Consider the following 22,161-nt stretch of genomic DNA (forward strand, 5'->3'; position numbering starts at 1 on the left):
AAATGTATCACCTCCCGAAAAAGGCACATTTTAGATGGTAATGTGTATCTGAACAATTGGTAACTCAAGGAACCAGTCATATCTATGCATTACCGCATTTTAGCTCGTGTTAGTGCTTGAATTTGCACATACAATGATCTGACTGGCTAATTTCAATGTTAAATAACTACGAAACGGTGCAAAGTGTCGAATTTTTTTCTTGACGATAGTTTGTCAGCACAACCTCCCCTTACAAGTTTTTGACTATGACCACCCTGTACATATAAAAGTTCCCTCCCTGGAGATTTGAACAGGAAAGTAGTTTACCGCCAATTTACGTTCACAAAGGGATGGATATCTTTACGCTGGCGAGAGACAATGTATTTGAAGAAGCGTTGCAATACCTTACGCCGCAGCGTGGTCACACAGGCGGGCGACTGATTCAGAACGAGAACAAACCCTCAGAGATGGTGATACGAAAGTTGTTGGTGATACACAGTTTCTGGGTTGGTAGATAGATAGGTCACTTTCAGATACGGAACACCAATCCAGCGATAGAACGTGTTACTTCTCCGCCAATGAAATAAGTAAATCCACGAGTCGTTGTCTGATTTATTGCAAACGTAGTTTCTGACATTGTGTTTAGACAAACCCGAACACCTGCACAAAAGTGCGTCGTTTTCCTGACAGAATCACTGCCCACGTTGTTGGAAGGTAGCGCCATAATATATGGAGTCTGATACTTGATTCATGTAGTAGCGTAGGCCATCACAACCGGGGTGCCTTTCAGTGAAATTTTCGGGGTCTGCCACATTGCCAGAAAGGCAGACTGTCTTCAGTGTGATACCACCCTGATGCAGAACGACGAAGACAGTTTTATGGCGACATGACAGTTTGGTTGAAATCTGATACACAGATGCTAGGAGGCAACGGCGGCATCCACTTGTGCGCTACAACACGGGCTTTTGATCGAAACTAACAAATGGTGCCAAATAGAGCGCTTATTTTAACCGAAATTTTGGTGGAAATGACGATGTCTTTCTTTGAACCTGTCCAAGCTCTGGTCCCCAGCAAAAAATAACTAATCAGCGATGTACGTTGTAGCAACCACGACACAGTGAATAAGATGGTCGAGCTAGCAGTGTATATGTATTTGAGATACGATAAAGAGAGAAAGCACGTCATGACCTGCCTACATTGCGTAGTAACGATCCGGCAGACAATATTAGTAGCGACCTCAAACTTTTTTATGATTCACATATCTATAATAAATAGTACCAGTAAACAACTTCTCAAGTATTCAGTCCGAACCTGATAGGATTTGAATGTGCAACAAAGAACAGCACCTTTTTCTGAATGTTCACAGATGTAAAATAGTCCACTCTACAAATTGGAAAAACGTAATCTCGTAGTATCAGTGAGGCACAGATGGAATCATTTAATCCATACAATTACCATGTTATAACATCAAATTAGGATAGGTGAACCAAGAACTTTTTATACAAGGACTTCGTCGCGAAAACTTCATAGACACTATATTGTAGCAATTTGTGGTGATACGCAAGACCGCTACGGTCGCAGGTTCGAATCCTGCCTCGGGCATGGATGTTTGTGATGTCCTTAGGTTAGTTAGGTTTAACTAGTTCTAAGTTCTAGGGGACTAATGACCTCAGCAGTTGAGTCCCATAGTGCTCAGAGCCATTTGAACCATTTTTTTGTGGTGATATGTGACGGAGTGATCACAATGCGAGCGTATGAGCACTGCCTTTTGAATTTTAGATACATTACTGTTTATTTATTGTGCGGAAATTTTGCATTAGCTCCTCTACGCTCATTTCCTCAGTTTTAGTGCACATTTTTTGTCACAATAAATTATCTCAACACCATCATCATATGGATTACTCTTTAAATATCTGTCTAAAACTCTTTGCTGTAACTAAAACAACATATGTTGGAAAGGGTGAGAGGGGGAGGGAGTGCGAAAGAGAGAAAGAGGGGGGCGACAGATGAAAATATATGATTTACTGGTGTACAACTAGTCGGCGTCCTCCGCGTCATTTACGCGTGGTATTTGTTGCTGACTGCTAAGTCTGAAATGTAAGACACGAAGCTCAACGTGTCGACGAGCATCAGATCTCAGAATAGGGCGGCCAGAACACAGCAGGGCGTTGCTGGCGTTGGAACTGCAGGTGTCCCAGCCTGTGGTTACGCCTGTGAGTGGGCATTTGTACGAGGGCGCGCTAAAAAGTAATGCCTCCGAATTTTTTATGTTAAACCGCTTAAAGCTTTTTAAATAAAACAAACATGATTAACATTCCACATCTTTATTCTTCATTTCTGCATATTTATTTCTCAACATAGTCACCTTGGCGACGAACACATTTTTTCCAACGACAGACCGATGTGAAATTTCCTGGCAGATTAAAACTGTGTGCCGGACCCAGACACGAACTCGGGACCTTTGCCTTTCACGGACAAGTGCTCTACCAAATGAGCTACCCAAGCACGATTCACGCCACGTCCTCACAGCTTTACTTCCGCCAGTACCTCGTCTCTTACTTTCCAAACTTCACAGAAGCTCTCCTGCATACTTTGCAGAACTAGCGCTCCTGGAAGATATTGCGGAGACATGGCTTAGCCACAGCCTGGGAGATGTTTCCAGACTGAAATTTCCACTCTGCAGCGGAGTGTGCGCTGATATGAAACTTCTTGGCAGATTTTCAGTCTGACTGACCGATTTGTTGATACCGTCGCTGTAGAATCCTTGAGCCACAATCTCACTTCTGCATGCACCGTTTCATCACTATCAGAGTGAAGTCCTCGAAAGCTTTAAGTTTTCGAAACAGATCAATGTTGCACGGGGCCAAGTCGGGACTCTATGGAGGATGATCGATGTCAGCGAACCCAAGGCGTCGGATTGGTTGAAGATATCGCAGCGGTCGTGGATTTTCCGGTATTGTTATGCTGAAGGAGAAGCTGCTCCACGTGTGGACGAACTCTTCGAATTTAAAACTCGATTACAGCACGCTGTTTCTCACGCAGCGACGTAGTTACGTTACACACTGCCACGTTGCACGCTACTATTCAGAGCTGTCTAGCGACTGACCGTTGTAAGTATGTAGTCGTGAAGAATAAAGATATAGAATGTTAGTAACGTTCGTTTTATTTAAGGGGGGTAGGACGTCAAACGGGCTGAGTTGGAGCAGGAGAGTCACCACAGGACATTTTAATTTCTACTTTCTATACTTTTACAAATAAATTCATAAAACTTTGTCACCATGACCAGGAAGGATTGGGGACTCACACTCATCGCAGTGGAAGTTCAAAAACATAACGAAATAACTTTTTTTTACATGTGAAATTTCATCATTTTTTTCACTTACTAATGGCTGCATTTGTTGCTATAGGTACACTTTTCTTCCTAAGTAAGAGAGATTCTTCGATGCATTTTTCATAGCATACAAACAGTAGTTACAGCTGTATGAAACTCTAGAATTTTCCAAATCTATTAAAAAACTGTGGAAAAAATTGAGGTAATTAACTATAAAACTTGAATTTTTCCTAAACACGAAGTTTAAAATGTATCAGTTCATTCATTTTTTCATAAATTAAATAACTTCTAGAGTTTCATACACCTGTAGCTATGGTTTGTATGCTGTGCAAAAGTCATCGAAGAATCTCTCTTACTAAGGAAGAAAAGTGTACCTATGGCAACAAATGCAGCCAGTAGTAAGTGAAAAAAATGATGAAATTTCACATGTAAAAAAAAAATGCGTTTTGTTACGTTTTTGAGCTTCCACTGCTATGAGTATAAATCCTGAATTCTTCCTGTTCATGCTCTTAGTTTTATGAATATATTTGTAAAAGTATAGACAGTAGAAATTAAAATGTCCTGTTGTGCCTCTCCTGCTCCAAATCGGCCTGTTTGACGTCCTACCCCCATTAAAAAGCTTCAAGAGTTTTCACATCCAAAATGACTTTTCAGCACTTCCTCGTACATCGTTGCCCTGATGGTGAGCTGCAGCAGGAATGGCCGAAACCTGAGAACTTGCGCATTACGATGCACTCACACACCGAGGACGCTGTAACGGTAGAGATGAATAATTATTGCAATTGTCACATCGGACATAAAGCTGTGAAACAAACAGAGGGGAGTGGTGGAGACAAAAATAAATGTGAAGGGGACAGATGCATGGTGGGATGTGGATATGTGGTGCACGGTAGAGAAGAGAAGGGGGAAGAGGAGTGGGAGGAGAGAGGGGAAGAGGGCTGCGGTGGGGGAAGGGCAGAGGGAGAGGGGAGTGGAAAGATGGGTGAGGGGGGAGAGGGGGAAAGGGGAGCAGGAATAAGGGGGGGGGGAGGGAGGAATCCCGATAAGCAGCGCTGACCGTGTTGTGCCGAGCACTGCCGACTTAGCAGATGCCCGTACTTATATGCCCAAGCGCTTCATAGTTGGTGCGGATGTCTACGGGGAAGTGACACTAAAAAAATCCAAATACGCCTCTACAGAGCATCGTAAGTAGTCAGCCTGATGCAAAAGGTTGTCAGTAACTATAAACGTGAAGAAATGTAAAACCATCGCGTCAGTATTTGCAAATGCGCTGCCCGTGGTCCACATAATTAAACATACCAATATTTGGAAGCAGCAAGGCGTGGGAAAATGATGATGACAGATCATAAAGGTTCATCTGTGGCTAATTGGCAAGACTGGGAAACTGTAACTTGTGAGCAAATGAAGCGTTTGTCCGGCCTGTATGGCAGTAATTTTCAAATAGGTGGGGTGTACATCATGGTGCCCTGACAAGGGAATCGTGCGTTTAACAAGGTCAGTTCGATGGTCGCAGATTGGTCTCATTAGCGAGAACTGGTGAAACCAGTCAGCACTTGTAGAAGGATGCCACTCACGAAGAATTATTTCGAAAATCTTAAAATTGTCTTTTCGCTGTGTTATTTACGAATATTCCTTAGCTGTTTGCATACACTACTCGTATCCGAACAAAAGCTCGTGTTAGGGTGCATGAATAGCCTTTCCTGCCATTGGCCGGTCACCAGAAGAAGGGAAGACATGACACAAACTGGTGCAGTAAAATGTACTGTGTGTCGCTCACCTTACAGTAGTAAGTAGAATACTGCTCTGGATGGAGATGGAAGTGAAAGAAGAGGGTAAAAGAGAAAGAGAGAGAGAGAGAGACAGAGAGAGAAAGGGTGGTAAGAAACTGACAATCATTATTTGCAAAAAGACACTCCTGTGTTCTGCTCAATATCGAGCGAGCCCTTTTCATGTTTTGTCATGTGTTAGGCCAACGGCCTTCACGTCTGTCGGTAGAAACTTTGTGTCATTTTCCTCATGTACCAGCGTCTACTTGGTCGTAGAGCTGGGACACTTAATAACATTCCTCCCACCATTACTCACATATTTTCTGTTGTTGAAATCAACAGCTTATTTTTTTCGATTAGTTGTTTCGTTCTCCGTCTTATCAATATTTCTTCGTCTTCCATTCGGTTGTGTCACGTATTTTCAAATGCATTGGTTAGAAAGTAACCCCCGTCTGGTATTTTTATTTTGTTTGGTGCTGTTGACGAGAGTGTTTTCCTTTATTTTTCAGAAAGGCTGATAGTACAAACATTGATCGTAGTTTTGTCCATCACTGAACGTAGTTTCCTGCATTTTCTTTCTTTCTTTTTTTTCAAAAAAATATTGTATCCGTCTAAGTATCGGCCAAGACGAACTTATCTGTTATATCCGAGGTGCGACATTTTTCAACGTAGAAATAAAAAAAAAATTACGTTACACTCGTGTTATTTATCAAAAATGTCGAAGAAGAGTTTCTTGCCCCAAAAGAGTGCAACTTTCATATCTGGATGTTGTACGAAAATTTTTTATGACTGAAAATATAGAAAACGATCTAAGGAAAATAGACACTGCTCTGGGATCTGTCAGAATCCGACCTAGCGAACAGGACTCCGTCAGATCGTGCGATTGAGTCACTATGTTGCTGTTAAACACCTCGTATCATAGATTCTGCGCTAGTTACTTTTGCCAACGTGACTCACTTTATTCGATCAGAGGATAACATTTTACGTTTTACAATCTTTTGCTGCTACTTTGGATATATTTTGACTCCCATGTGGACGTGTAATTGGAAAGGCTTCCTGTGAAGCTGACACACATGCATCCATGCTCCCGCATCGCCATTTGAATTTCAATGTGAGTCGCACATCTTACTAACAAGTAGCGCTCTCAGCTCGTAAGACACGTCACAACCTTGTAAAATGCCTCCGTCCATTTGTAACGACCTGCGATGACGAAACTGCACAAAGCGGTTGCTCGGCGCAGCAAGGTTCCGTTTCTGCCTCATCTCCGTCGTCGGTTTCTTAAGTCTGCCTGCGAGAGCTTTCACCGCGGGTGACGTCTTCAGGCTCGTTTGCCGAGTTCAAGAGTCCACCGGGTACCGAGGCGACCCGGCTGGAAAATACGCGCAATCGCTGATCCACCTCGTTTCTAGTCTGCCGGCTCTAAGAGGACAAGCCAGTCCTGCCAACTTTGCGCAACGTAAGGACAGTAGTCGTGAACTGGCGACCCGCGTTAACAGGCCAGAGATACCAGAGAGAACGAAAAAAAAAAAAACAATAACCGCGAGCCCTAAAAATTACTCAGTTCAAACTATGGCGTTCCAAGATGGATGCAGACAGGTTATTTGTGCAGAAAAAAGAACTAGTCCAACAGTATTCCGTTTTACGTAAAAAGCTCAATGTGAAATGAACGACTCACCCTACTCCATTTTCTTCAGACTTACAGCACTTCTTTTCCTTTTCTTTCTTTTTTTTTAAGGCACTCCAATAAAATCTCCTTTCAATCTTGCGAAATTTCCATCCGCCGTTAACTAGGAGTATTTAACAACATTTCCGGTAGGTAAGTGAATGCTAGTTCGCTTCTCGCTAGCAATAACTCTTGTTTCTACTTTTATTTTAATTCTGCATATATTATTAAATTCAAATATTAATTAACAAATAACGAATCATTATTTTTAGTAAAAACAGCATCTTTCAATTTTTTATCACCAATCATACGAAACAAACAAAGATTTGACAAGGACATAACGAAATGCCTCATCGTCACACGAAAAAAATTAATATCATAAATATTGTTCAATCTTTAGAAATAGAAAACATCTCTTTTAAGTGTCATTTTTGTACCAAATTTTAATTAATTGTGAACTCTCGAATTTGATTGCAATAACTAATTAAAAAATGGAAAGATGTTATTTCTCTGAGAACTGCGTCGTGTGGCTTTAGGACGTTGATAACTTGGCACTGGCCTCGAAATCCTGTAAGTATGGAGAGAATCGAAGCTCCCCTTGTGGGTGAATCTGTATTTGCGAAGTTAATCCTCACAGAGAACGGATAACGCGATACAACAACAAAATTATGTATCTCCAACCAGTCGGGATGACTTCACAAAAAAAACTTCAGTTCATACAACGACCAAAGTCACAGACAAATGGATTCTGGGGCTGGTACACACCGCAATACCTTAAACACATACAAAATGAAAAAGTAGCTTTACATATGAAGTTTTTAAAAGGTGTGAGCAGGCTCTCCAAGGCAATTTGGAAAAAGAAGTGTGGTTATAGGAATCACCACCCAGGTAGCAGTATCAGATCGATGTTACACAAAATCGAGTCAGAGGAAAGAAGAACTGACTGTAGGGTCTGTACTACTTTTTAATTATTGGAAATATGCAAAAGTGATTTTCTTCTGGTGGAGTCCTTATGAAATACACCTGACGGCTCTTCAAGCTAGTGAGCAAAGCAGGGAATGTGGCCGAAAGAAGCATGTTCCCTCTTTAATGTGGCGTTAAGGGTGCAACGCAAAGCGTTACAGATTCGTACACTTTCTGCATGTATAGATATATACTGATAAACTATTGAGGCTGTGAAAGCAAAACACGGACAATGAAACAGTTGCTAGATATAACATATTAAAAAATCTTACAAATCGTCTTACGACAGTCGTGTCTAAGTACGCAATATTATGAAAAATTATTTTAATCTGTATACCCCGTCATCCTGGAGATTTCTTGAATTGTAAAGTTCTGTATGCGGAAACTATAAGAAACATGAGATACGTATTGTTGAAGTGTAGCTGATTAATCGACCTCCGGTACACGAGGAAAGATGAACAGCGAAGGTTATTACAAGTTGGCTTGTTGCCTGTAATCATCAACATTAACGGTTCTTAATTGAACTGAAATATGCTCTTACGTAAGTTAAGTCCTTCACTGCTCTGTAACACTGGATTAACTTGAAGATGATGACGAAGAAAAAATTGAAACTTTTCATCCACGTTACATAATAGAATAGGTCGTTCGGAAGAAATATGAAAGCCCCCAGCTTAGTGATTCACAGTCGTGGCTAGCTAGGTACGTGCAAGTCACTCCCCCCGCCACAGAACGCGGTCACTGCCTGCGGCAACAATGAACGTGAGGACTGCCAAGTAACACGGTTCACAGATCGGTCGTACGCACTTCTGCGTGTTCTCAGACAGGAAAATGTTAAACACAGAGGTATTTATATCGCGCTTCTCAGACTGGTCACAACTTTTCTTCACAAAATTTCTGAATGTGACGCTTCGCGTCTCAGTTGCTGGCGATGTCGTCATGACATTTTAAAGGTGGTTGTCATGAGCAACTCAATGAAAAATTTTTAACGTAGACATTGGCGTTTCACTTCATTTTTTTCTGAAACTTCTTCATCGGCTAAGTATTGCACTTCTACATTCATAATGAGCACAGATGCCTCGGAAACGAGTTTTTCTGATACAATAAACTATTTACACTGATTAACACCGCAAAACACAGCACACATTTCCACATCGAATAGCCTTCATCTGTTTCAGTTAGACGTGCAGGGGGGTCATAAAGTGGTGACCAAAGAGTTTCCGTAATTTTGTCTAACCGCTGAAGTAAACACATCATCTTTTATTTTTCAATCAGAACTGAAGTTTCGGCTGCAGAATAGTACTCGTCCGTGAAACAAAATCAATGACGGGGTATTTCGTAAGCCTGACGAAAAACGACGAATTTGCGATATGTGTTGATTGTGGGGCAAGCTCTATGAAGAACCGCTTGGAAGTTAATGCCACTCTGAAAGTAGTTATCCGTCAACAAGATCTGAAGTACCTGATCACAAGTGTTCTACTTTCCATATAGATAATGGAAGAGGGACATTTTCGTTAATAAATGACTGGGAACTCTTGTGAAAAAATTTAAGATGCGTTGTTTGCCTGTCGTACAAGTGCACTTTTAAGTTAGCATTGAAATGACCTGTTGAAGGGCACCACCAGTATATAGTGATCCAGTTTGTCTCAGATGGTGATGGAAAAATGGTTCGAGAAAGATTGTAACACGTGATTTCTGAGATGCTTCCTGACCAAGACATGACAGTTCGACGAGTTACAGCTGCCCCCAACAAAGTAATTTGAGAATCAAAGTGATTATTCGTCAATCCCGACATTTGAGATGAGTTACCCATCTACAGAGGCAGGGACACACAGCTGTCCGTTCACAGTCTAACAAGACTTTTTGACATGTAGAAATCACAATCAGATGTGAAAAAAGCGATAAGTGACAGAAAGAGATCCAATGACCGACAGAGGATTCGGAGGTTTGGGTCCGTAGTACGAAACTTTGCCACTTAACCACAAAGCTGCTCTGGCAGTTTGCTAGAAGAGCCGAAAGCGAGAACGTCTGTAACTATCATACCAACAAATAAATGTCTTCCAATCGCCTTGCCCGATACTGATTTTACGTGTTGATTTCGCGTCGCTTCTTCGATTTGCCACAAATATTTATACGATGCGACGTGCTCAAAATATTGACCACGAATCTTGAGATACTGAACAGTTGTTTGTTACAGGCATTACTTTACATTTCTCAGCATTTAAAGAGAGTACGTTTCATTACCACTAATGGAAATGTCCGAATCTTTCCGAAATTCCTCAAAATTGTCCATCGACGCTACTTTTCTGTACGCAGCAGCGTCGTCAGCGAAAGATATTACAGCGCTGCTGATCCTGTCTAACAAACCATCCACGTACAGGGCTAAACAAACGACGTATACAAAATGTGAGAGTGTTTAGAGAAGACAAAAAGGAACATTTTTTTATGTGACACCAACGTTACAGGTGCACCGTTGCATGAAAGGTTGCGCACTGGACTTCACCTAGGCCAAGGTTCCCGGTTGTTTTGACTGTTTCGTAAGTAACATGTTGGTATACTCTGATCTGCAACATAATAACATCTTACTGCTAAAAGGGCAAGTTTTCGTTGTTAGCGGTCTCCACGTTCCTGGATAAGGAGTTACATTGTTATTTATCTTGTGATGCGTTTACACGGAAGTTTCTACTCACGTTTACAGTTTCTTGATGGCTGATTACACTCTAACCGAGTTAGCTGTCACAAGCGTCATTTATGGAGATTTAACGCAAGCAAACATTTAGACAACTTTTCCGCAAGTAGCTGAATTGCGAGGGGTTTGTCAGCACCGTGGCCGTGATTTTCTCACGACCTACCCTTATGAATTTCCTTCTGTGGGGAAGAGATGAATCGTTTGGTGTACGAGACGCCGACAGACACTGCAGGAGATCAGGCTGACAGTTCGGCTATTGCTCCAACCATTATTTGTGAAATTCCTGGCTGTTTTGAGCGCGTTAGAAAGTCATTAGTACGCAGATCCCGGTTGTGTATTAACGTGAACGGACAACATTTTCACCAACGTCGTAGGGACAATATTCATCACACGGTAGTTTCAACACCTGAACAACATCGTCGAAAGCTTGAAGGAGCCCTAGTGCGGAAATGGTGCACCTGTGACATTTCTGTCAAATAAAAAGTGTTTCTTTTTGTCTACTCCAAACACACTAAATCTAGTTTTCTTACACCCTACATAAGGGGATTGAATATTATAGGTACAAAAGAAAGGAACGAGTAGAGGAGAACGCAAAAAGCAAATAATCATAATAATCATAGATCCATGACCCAATGGTTTCCTCCATTCGACTCATTTGTGCTAACCACATGAGTATCTTGTAACAGAGTCCCCGAGGATCCAGGGAAACACATTACAACAGGCTTTAGCGGGTTTATTCATCGATTCCCATACCCGTTCAGAAATGCCAGACGCGTTCCCAATGTGTTGGCAACCACCCACAAAGCGTTTTTGGAGTTCATCGACACTACCAAGAGCGTTGGTGTAAACTAAAGCTTTTAAATGTGGCCTAAAAGATCCAGCTTGTTCAAGACGGACAACCTGGGAAGCCACGGAGTTGCCGAGCTACGATCGAAACACGTATTGTCGAAGATCTGCGCCACATTAAGCTGTCCTGGTGCATCATCGCGCTTGTAGTGGGTGGTTATAACCAAAAACTAAAAACCTGCTCGCGGAGGTTCAGGGTGGGTTGTAATCATATAGTACGGTAGCGAAAGTTGGCAACTATTATAATACGTTAACGAGGAACCAATTTATGCTGAAAAAAATTAAATTTCGGCCACCAGACGCAAATTTAGCGCTGTACACCAACTCGTAGACGTCTCTGGTGCTGATATTGAACAAACTGTGTAAGTGGTGATTGCGTAGGCTTTCCCGGCGTAATAAGTCTTGAAAGTCTCTTCGGGTTTGCTGCCGGATCCTAAAATCAACTTGACTCGATTTTTCGGCGATCCAACTGTTCGCCATCTTCAGGAAAATGCTGCCTCTGGTGATGAGTCCCGCTGATAACTGTCAGTTCAGCAGAGGAAGCATTTTCCTGAAGATGGCGAACAGTTGGATCGCCGAAATATCGAGTCAATTTGATTTTAGGATCCGGCAGCAAACCCGAATAGACTTTCAGGTGTAAGTGGTAATTAAAAATAGAATCAGCAGTATGCGTCTGTCGCTCGTCTGATCTTTCCTGCTCGCGTCCCATTTCTAGTCTATTACACATCAACCATTTCTACACGTCTCCTCTTGAATTCATAGCGCCAGATTTGTAGCTGGTGGCCAAAACTGCAACTGATTTTTTTCGAGTGCGTTAGAATATCTACCAAGTTTCGCTACCATACAATAATTACAGCCACAATGGAACTCTCCGGATAGCTGAACTTTAGTTGTAACTATCCAGTATGACACAGACATTTCACCATAAGGAAGATCATCAAAAACACGATAACAGTGATGTAACACTGGGACGAATGCACTTGTGCATATGTCGTATCGGGGAAACCACTTGTTTCCTGAGCTTCGTTCATTAAGATTATTAGCTTGTTCCGTTATCCTCTAAGGGCTCCTTTCGTTTGTAGCTATGACTATCAAACACGCACTATATGGTTAACATTAGAGTCTTCGTTGTGGCACACGCGATGGTACTTTCGTTTCCGTGGTACAGTCGCCGTCCATTGTCACCTGTTAGGCTAATACTGAGCGAATCGATGACACATGAGCGAAGAGCGAACAGGGCGTCGCGCGTCGAGGCTGCGGACTTACGCCTGAGGTGGAGCCGGCGCTGGTAGTCGGGGTCGTGGAAGGCCCTGTTGACGACGACGCCGGGCTTGGAGCCGCGCCGGCCCAGCTTGGCGGCGGCATCGCAGGTGCTGGTGCCCTCCTGCTGGGCCTTCTGGAGCTCCTGCTGCTTGTCGGCGGCGTCCGCCTCGGTCTTGGACGAGCTGACCACGCGGTACGACTTGGCCACGAAGCCGAAGAGGCTGAGGAAGTCCTTCATGGCGGCGGCTGCCTGGAGCTAGTGTGCGAGGCGAGTCGCGGGCAGCGCGGCACTGGAGCGGCTAGCGGGCGGCCGTCACGACGCGTCACTGCACTGGGGGTGGGGGGCGGACACTGTGGGAGCCGACCGGAGCGCGCGCGGGGTCCAGCTGAGAGTGGCGGCGCGCCGCGCGGCTGCCGCAATATCAGACGCGGCCGGCCGGCCGGCTCCGGGAAAACCGAAGCCGCCGCCGGGGGCGGGGGGCGGCGGCGGGGGGCGGCCAGGAGGCTCGCCTCCCCCACCAGCGGCCGGCGGCCGGCGCGGCGCGGCGCCTCCTCAGCTGAGCTGAGGCGTCGCGTGGTGCGGTAGGCCGGGCGGCGGGGCAGACCCCGCAGCATCCAGCGTCCAGTCCTGGCGTGTGGAGCGCAGCCACACTCTCCTACCGTCCCCCGACCCCCAAATATAGCTTACCATTATACCGATTTTTAATGCGCCAGAGAAGCCTGCTTCTTCTTGCGTCCCTTATTTCCATGCCTCTCGTTCTCTGCCGTCTTGTACGGAGATACCATACTGCAATCGAATTTCTACAATCCATACATACACTACTGGCCATTAAAATTGCTACACCACGAAGACGACGTGCTACTGACGCGAAATTTAACCGACAGGAAGAAAATGCTGTGATATGCAAATGATTAGCTTTCAGACCATTCACACAAGGTTGACACCGGTGGAGACACCTACAACTTGCTGACATGAGCAAAGTTTCCAACCGATTTCTCACACACGAACAGCAGTTGACCGGCGTTGCCTGGTGAAATGTTGTTGTGATGCCTCGTGTAAAGAGGAGAAATGTGTATCATCACGTTTCCGACTTTGATAAAGGTCGGATTGTAGGCTATCGCGGTTGCGGTTCATCGTATCGCGACATTGCAGCTCGCGTTAGTCGAGATCCAATGACTGATAGCAGAATATGGAATCGGTGGGTTCAGGAGAGTAATACGGAACGCCGTGTTGGATCCCAACGGCCTTGTATCACTAGCAGTCGACATGACAGGCATCTTATCCGCATGGCTGTAACGGATCGTGCAGCCACGTCTCGATCCCTGAGGCAACAGATGTGGACGTTTGCAAGACAACAACCATCTGCACGAACAGTTCGACGACGTTTGCAGCAGCCTGGACTATCAGCTCGGAGACCATGGCTGCAGTTACCCTTGATGCTGCATCACAGATAGGAGCGCCTGCGATGGTGTACTCAACGACGAACCTGGGTGCACGAATGGCGAAACGTCATTTTTTCGGATGAATCTAGGTTCTGTTTACAGCATCGTGATGGTCGCATCCGTGTTTGGCGACATCACGGTGAACGCACATTGGAAGCGTGTATTCGTCATCGCTTACTTGCTTATCATCCGGCGTGATGGTATGGGGTGCCATTGGTTACACGTCTCGGTCAGCTCTTGTTAGCATTGAAGGCACTTTGAACAATGGACGTTACAATTCAGATATGTTACGACCTGTGGCTCTACCCTTCATTCGATTCCTGCGAAACCCTACATTTCAGCAGGATAATGCACGACCGCCTATACGGGCCTTTCTGGATATAGAAAATGTTTGACTGCTGCCCTGGACATCACATTCTCCAGATATCTCACCAAATGAAAACGTCTGTTCAATGGTGGCCGAGCAACTGGCTCGTCATAATACGCCAGTCACTACTCTTGATGAACTGTGGTATCGTGTTGAAGCTGCATGGGCAGGTGTACTTGTACATGGCATCGAAGCTCTGTCTGACTCAACGCCCAGGCGTATCAAGGACGTTGTTACGGCCAGCCGGCCGGTGTGGCCGAGCGTTTCTAGGCGCTTCAGTCTGGAACCGCGCGACTGCTACGGTCGCAGGTTCGAATCCTGCCTCGGGCATGGATGTGTGTAATGTCTTTAGGTTAGTTAGGATTAAGTAGTTCTAAGTTCTAGGGGACTGATGACCTCAGCTGTTAAGTCCCATAGTGCTCAGAGCCATTTTTGTTACGGCCATAGGTGGTTGTTCTGGGTACTGATTAGTCAGGACCTATGCACCCTAATTGCGTGAAAATTTAATCACATGTCATTTATAGTACGATATATTTGTCCAATGAATACCCGTTTATCATCTGCATTTCTCTTGGTGTAGCAATTTTAATGACCAGTACTGTATTATTAAAATGGGTGTATGTACACCCATCAGCCAGAACTTTGTGACCACTTACCTAATAGCCGGTATTGGAAAGCGTCGTTGCATGGAAGCAATAAGGCCTTGGTAGGTAAGGGGGGGGGGGGGGAGGGGACCCGCCAGAGTAGCCGAGAGCGCTAACGCGCTGCTTCCCAGACTTGAGTACGCCGGTGTGCTGGCCAGCCTCGATGTGGTCTTAGGTGGTTTTCCACATCCTACTAGGTGAATGCCGTGCCGGTCCCCACACCCCACCTCAGTTACACGACTCGCAGACATTTGAAACACATTCACACTATTTCTACGTCTACATCTACATCCATACTCCGCAAGCCACCTGACAGCGTGTGGTGGAGGGTACCTTGAGTACCTCTATCGGTTCTCCCTTCTATTCCAGTCTCGTATGGGTTCTAATCTCTCTGATTTTATCCTCATGGTCTCTTCGTGAGATATACGTAGTAGGGAGCAATATACTGCTTGACTCCTCGGTAAAGGTATGTTCTCGAAACTTCAACAAAATCCCGTACCGAGTTACTGAGCGTCTCTCTTGCAGAGTCTTCCACTGGAGTTTATCTATCATCTCCGTAACGCTTTCGCGATTACTAAATGACCCTGTAACGAAGGGCGATACTCTCCGTTGGATATTCTCTATATCTTCTATCGACCATATCTGGTACGGATCCCACACCGGTGAGCAGTAATCAAGCAGTGGACGAACAAGTGTACTGTAAGCTACTTCCTTTGTTTTCGGACGGCATTTCCTTAGGATTCTTCCAATGAATCTCAGTCTGGCATCTGCTATACCGACGAGTAATTTTATATGATCATTCCATTTTAAATCACTCCTAATGCCTAATCCCAGACAATTTATGGAATTAACTGCTTCCTGTTGCTGACCTGCTATATTGTAGCTAAATGATAAAGGATCTTTCTTTCCGTGTACTCGCAGCACATTACACTTGTCTACATTGAGATTCAATCGCCATTCCCTGCACCATGCGTCAATTCGCTGCAGATCCCCCTGCATTTCAGTACAATTTTCCATTGTTACAACCTCTCGATATACCACAGCATCATCCGCAAAAAGCCTCAGTGAACTTCCGATGTTATCCACAAGGTCATTTATGTATATTGTGAATAGCAACGGTCCTACGACACTCCCCTGCGGCACACCTGAAATCACTCTTACTTCGGAAGACCTCTCTCCATTGAGAATGACATGCTGCGTTCTGTTATCTAGGAACTCTTCAATCCAATCACACAATTGGTCTGATAGTCCAGATGCTCTTACTTTGTTCATTAAACGACTGTGGGGAACTGTATCGAACGCCTTGCTGAAGCCAAGAAACACGGCATCTACCTGGGAACCCGTGTCTATGGCCCTCTGAGTCTCGTGGACGAATAGCGCAAGCTGGGTTCCACACGATCGTCTTTTTCAAAGCCCATGCTGATTCCTACAGAGTAGATTTCTAGTCCCCAGAAAAGTCATTATATTCGAACATAATCCATACATATTATGAAAATGGGTGCACGTATCAGCCACAAGATTGTGACCACCTACCTAATAGCCGGTATTGGAAAGCGTCGTTGCATGGAAGCAATAAGTCCTCGGTAGGTAGCTGGGGGGGGGGGGGATGACATCACATCTGCACACACAGGTCACCTAATTCCCGTAAATTCTGGGGAGAGGGGCGATGAGCTCTGACGCCACATTGAATTACGTCCCAGAGGTGCTCGATTGGGTGCAGATCTGGCGAGTTGGGGGAGCCAGCACATCAGCTGGAACTTGCCACTGTCTTTCTCGAACCGCTCCATCACACTCCTGGCCTTGTCACATGGTGCATTATCTTGCTGAAAAATGTCACTTCCTTTGGGAAACATGATGGTCGTGAAGAGGTGTACATGGTTTGCAACCAGTGTACGATATTCCTTGGCCGTCATGATGCCTTGCACGAGCTACACTGGAGCCATGGATGCCCAAATGAATGTTCGACAGATTATAATGTAGCCGCCGCCAGCTTGTCTCCGTCTTGTAGTAAACATGTCTACATCTATGTGACTGCTATTCACAATAAAGTGCCTGGCAGAGGGTTCAATGGACCACCTTCAAGCTCCCTCTCTACGGATCCACTCTCGAACGGCACGCGGGAAGAACGAGGAATTAAATTTTTCTGTGCGAGCCCTGATTTCTCTTATTTTATCGTGATGGTCATTTTTCCCTATGTAGGTGGGTGCCAACAGAATGTTTTCGCTATCGGAGGAGAAAACCTGGTGATTGAAATTTCATGATAAGATCCAGTCGCAACGAAAAACGCCTTTGTTTTCATGATTGCCACTCCAATTCACGTATCATGTCTGTGACACTATTTCCCCTATTTCGCGATAATACTAAACGAGCTATTCCCCTGCAAGATGCCCCCTCCCCAATCGGCGTGATGAAGAAGGTATCGGCATTCGTCAGACCATGCAACGTCTACGTGCCAGTGTTACTCATATTTGCCGATGTCGTGATGTTAACATTGTCACACGCATGGGTTGTCGGCTGTGCAGGCGCATCAATAGGAGTGTTTGGGCCGGCCGTTGTGGCCGAGCGGTTCTACGCACTACAGTCTGGAACCGCGCGACCGCTATGGTCGCAGGTTGGAATCCTGTCTCGGGCATGGGTGTGTGATGTCCTTAGGTTAGTTAGCTTTAAGTAGTTCTAAGTTCTAAGGGACTGATGACCTCAGAAGTTAAGTCCCACAGTGCTCAGAGCCATTTGAACCAGGAGTGTTCGGTACATTGTGTCTTGAGACACAGTTATGGTGTGCCCACCATGTAAGTCTGATGTTAGTTCCGCCCAGTTCACCACCTGTCCTGTTCGGTCTGCCCAACCTACGACGTCCCGACATCTGTGATGTTGGGTGACCGCCTAACCCCACGACATTTAGACGTGGTTTCACCCTGATTTCGCCTCGTGTTAAAGACTCAACACAACTCCTAGAACACCCGACAAGTCGTACTGTTTTCAAAATGCTCGTGCTGAGCCCCTGGGCCATCACAATCTGCCCCACTCTACACGCCGACAGCTCGCTCACTGATACTAGATGCACCGTGCGAGTGTCTGACTAGCAGTTGTTCCTCCCCAGGTGACACCGCTGTCGCCTGGACGGGTTTATATCGATATTAGGCTGGTGGTCATACGTTCTGGCTGATCAGTGCATAAATGTATTTCGACATGTCCCCCTAAACCACTCGACTGACATCACCAAAACTTGGTACACATATTACTTACCCGACTGTCGAATACCCATACTTCATGCATACAGTATCTGCGAATGAGAGCACTTAGACACTTGCAACGAACTTTATACGTAATTTAAAACCTTGACGAAACTCTTTCTGTCTGGCGGCCCCCATAAGATCTGGGAAAGAAGAAAGCTTATTGATTCCTATATTTTCGCCGTTCGTGCAGTAAAATTGCCGCATGAAGCATCGCGTTTTAGTTTATTACTTCTTTACAACTAACTGTATTGGCGACACATTCTGCAGACACTGTTCAGACATGCCAGTGAATGTACCAGAAAAATTATACGTCAGATAATTCAGGAAATATGACATGATACTGACACGATTGAAAAACTGCTGCATCCATGACGGTTTAATGTACCACTAGTTTACCACCAGTTCTACTCGCAACACATTTCGCAGATAGTATCCATATGTGTTGCTGAGTGTACATAGGTGATAGGAGATGAAGAGAGCGAAGAATTGGACGAGATGGGTGAAGCAGGGCATGGCTAGAGAGAGGGGAAGGAGGGGATGGATGAATACAAGATTGGAAGTAATACATACCCGGACAAAAGAGAGCGAAGAATTGGACGAGATGGGTGAAGCAGGGCATGGCCAGAGAGAGGGGAAGGAGGGGATGGATGAATACAAGATTGGAAGTAACACATACCCGGACAATGCACGTTTTCAGCTTGTTTTTCTGGATTTATGGCACTTGAAGTTCTGGATATCAAAAATCAATAATCCGAAGCATTTCGATGGAACTCGAACTCTGCGTTAGAGTGCTTGCCTGCCATGACGGCAGCTTGAGTTCGATTCCTGTCTGATGCAAACATTTAAACAATGGTGTATGCTCTATGAGCATTTCCGTGAAGCGTAAAATACATAAAGATGGAAAAAATCGGTAGCACTCGTGATTAGTAATCGCTGGTTCGAATCTACTTTCACTCATTGTTCCTTTCCCTTTTTTCCATTCAGTCCGAATATCTACTACAATTAAATATAAAATTCGTCAAATGTATGCTAATTAACACATACGTAATACTCATTTTTATGAGAAATGCGTCTCTTCTTATTTCTAAAGACATATCACACATTGCAAATAGAAATACTTCATTACTGATGATATATGGAAGATTGTTAATATTGTTTGTTTACATTTAAAAAATTACTAATAATTTCAAAAAATTCAAATAATTTAAAAAATATATTTTTTCAAGTTTCTGTTTTATTCTTCACTGAAATGCTCGTTTCTACGAGCACTTCCCTTGAAAACTTTCCAATGGATAGAATCGAAGCAATGGGTGCCGCCGTGGCAAGCAAGCATTCTGCCACTGAGTTACACTGGTCATAAAGTAACTGATCGTACCTTAAGGTGCTAAAGGCGCTCGGAAAATTCCAAAGTAGATTTTGTCGAGAACTTTTGAGAGTTGCAACCAGCTGCTGGGTAAGACTCATATGTGAGTTCTGAAGTTCACGTCACATAAATTTAAAAAATACAGAAGTAAAACTGACAGGTTGGGTACTCCTTAGTCTTGTTACCCTGTTCTGAACTTATTCGCCTCATTTCAGCCTTTACTCCCATCAAAGAAGTAGAGAATATACAGGGTGCCCCGGGAGAGATGGTCACTATTCAGCGATATGACAAGAACAATCATTCGAACCAAAAAAAGCAGTAAACATGTGTTCTAAAATGCATATCTTAAGAGCTATGAGCACTTCTTCGGTAGAAAAGATCTACTACACAGTAGCGACGATGTACAAGGTATGCAGTGTAAGGTATGCACTTTAGAGACCGTGGGAATTTTTTTCTTGTTTTGGCCCACGCTACTACCTCTCAAAATGTGGTAAGCAAAGAGCTTGCACTATAAGAAATTTGTTTCACAGTATCGAAGATAAACAATTGTTCATAGCTCTTAAGGTATTCATTATAGAGCCTGAACATTCAGCCATTAGTGTTTATTAGTGACAGACAGAACCGAAATTACTCCCGATTATTGTGGACGACCGCATGCTGTACATCGTCTTTCACCAGTCACTGTAACGTATAGATAGGAGTATTGTGGCCCCAGACGTACGGCTGGGTGACTTTCACAACGAGTTGACATTGTCTTGGTGTGGTTTAATTAATATATCCTTTGCTGTACGTAAGACGTATCGGACACGGAAACATTGTAAAATCTGTAGGCGACGTGCGTAATCCAGAAGTTGGGAAGAACAGAGATTTCAGAGAGAAACGTTCTAAAAAAAATTACTTTATATAAATTGTTTGTGGTAAATTTGTATTTTAAACGAACTGTCTGTGTTATGGATCTGGCTCACGGATGAAATACGATACGATTTAACCCACACAGTCAGTCGAATATACAACGAAATTGTTGGTTGATACTATGTTTATAAAATTAATAGCTGAGACACTACCTGGCTAAATTGTTTCTCGCCTGAATCAGTTTATCATTATATGGAATCAGATTCAAATAGATTTGTTTATAGAGATATCTTCTGCTACCAGTCACGATTTTTCTTTATTTACTTTTCGCACGACGCGTTTCGGGAAATGATTCCCATTTTCAAGTGCGTTTGTTGTGTGTATTAAGCCATTTCTATTGATGTTGTCAATGTGTGAGAGTCTGCTTCATTTCGTTGACTTTTATTGCAATACATAAGAAACACGCGATTTTTTAGTTGGTTATCGATTCTTTTGGCGAAGTTAGAGGCGAAATTTAGAAGAATTTCTATTTACAGTTTTCCAATGGTCCATTTGTGCAGAGTCTGACACGCACTAAAACATAACACTCAACTTGTTGTACACTATACACATCGAAAATATCTTATACAAACAAAACAGTTACAAAGATTATAATGGATCAAATCAGAGGAATCAGATTTTGCAAAATAATTAGCCAGGTGCAAAAAGATACCAAGATTGCTTCATAGAGTAATTTGTACTTTGTACTTTTCACCTTGCTTACGAAGGACTCCTACTCAAATTCGATATAGTAATTTAAAATTAGTATCTATTTACTCACAAGGTATTACAGACTTCCTTGCCTGTAATCCACATTTTCTAATGTGAAGGTATACTTCATTTAAAATGTAACAGAAAACAGGAAGAGCAGTTATTGTAGTAACGCCTACTGCAATCGTCAGCAACTTAATAACACTCCTACAAGAGAGCCATAGTTCGCCATAGGTTTCCAACCGGCAACAATGTTATGGTAAGTCTGCAGGCTTTCGTGGCTGTTGTCACTGAAGTTAAAATCTTCTGGGTTATTAGGCCGCGTCATGTTTCTTCTAAAATGATCGACGTTTCTAGCCCTCTGCTGAGATCTTCTACAGGATCTTCTGGTGTCCACTACTGCTATGAGAGGTAGCGGACACCAGAAGATCCTGGGGAAGATCCAGCAGAGGGGTCGAAACTTCGATCATTTTAGAAGAAACATGACGCGACCTAATGACCCAGAAGATTTTAACTTCAGCCACAATGTTGTCAGTCACAACAAAATGTTTGGATCTTCTTTCCCCTAAGGTATCAGAAGTGTTGCAAAATATACTGCAAACGTTTGTCCAGATTTATTTATCGTCACAAAATGCTGGTGTCATGTAGGTTAAGGTATGTGGCAAGGAATTGGATGGAACAAGCTTTGTTACACAAGTAAACAAATACATCAATGTACACAAAATTCAGCTCAGTTGCATAAGTAGAACTACGTACACGAGTCTTAGATCTTCTCTTCGGATATGTGCGCTTATTTATACCCTGGACACACGACAGGTACGATTCCGAAAAGAAATTCAGCGGTTGTGTAGCTTATAAAAGAAAACACCGACTCTGTCGCTTGGCTTAATTCTAGCTCAGGGGAAACACCAGTCACGGTGCGGTGGTTTTTCTCTTCTGCTCGTAAGTCGGTGACGCCTCAGTTTTGCGTAGTTAGCGAGAGGCGAGATAATAGGCGGTGAATTTCTAG

The 22,161-nt window shown here is 43.8% G+C and overlaps 1 protein-coding gene across 1 annotated transcript in view; it reads right to left on the reverse strand.

The window, feature by feature from the left end:
• LOC126203023 (scavenger receptor class B member 1-like) overlaps nt 1–12,872 on the reverse strand; it is a 196,331-nt gene extending 183,459 nt beyond the window's left edge. Inside the window, exon 1 of the mRNA XM_049937262.1 lies at nt 12,501–12,872. Coding sequence (XP_049793219.1) covers nt 12,501–12,735 — 235 coding nt within the window. The 5' untranslated portion in view covers nt 12,736–12,872. The remainder of the gene's footprint in view (nt 1–12,500) is intronic.
• Nucleotides 12,873–22,161: the final 9,289 nt, after the last annotated feature.

This window comes from Schistocerca nitens, chromosome 9, assembly GCF_023898315.1.
Source record: "Schistocerca nitens isolate TAMUIC-IGC-003100 chromosome 9, iqSchNite1.1, whole genome shotgun sequence".
Classification (NCBI taxonomy): Eukaryota; Metazoa; Arthropoda; class Insecta; order Orthoptera; family Acrididae; genus Schistocerca; species Schistocerca nitens.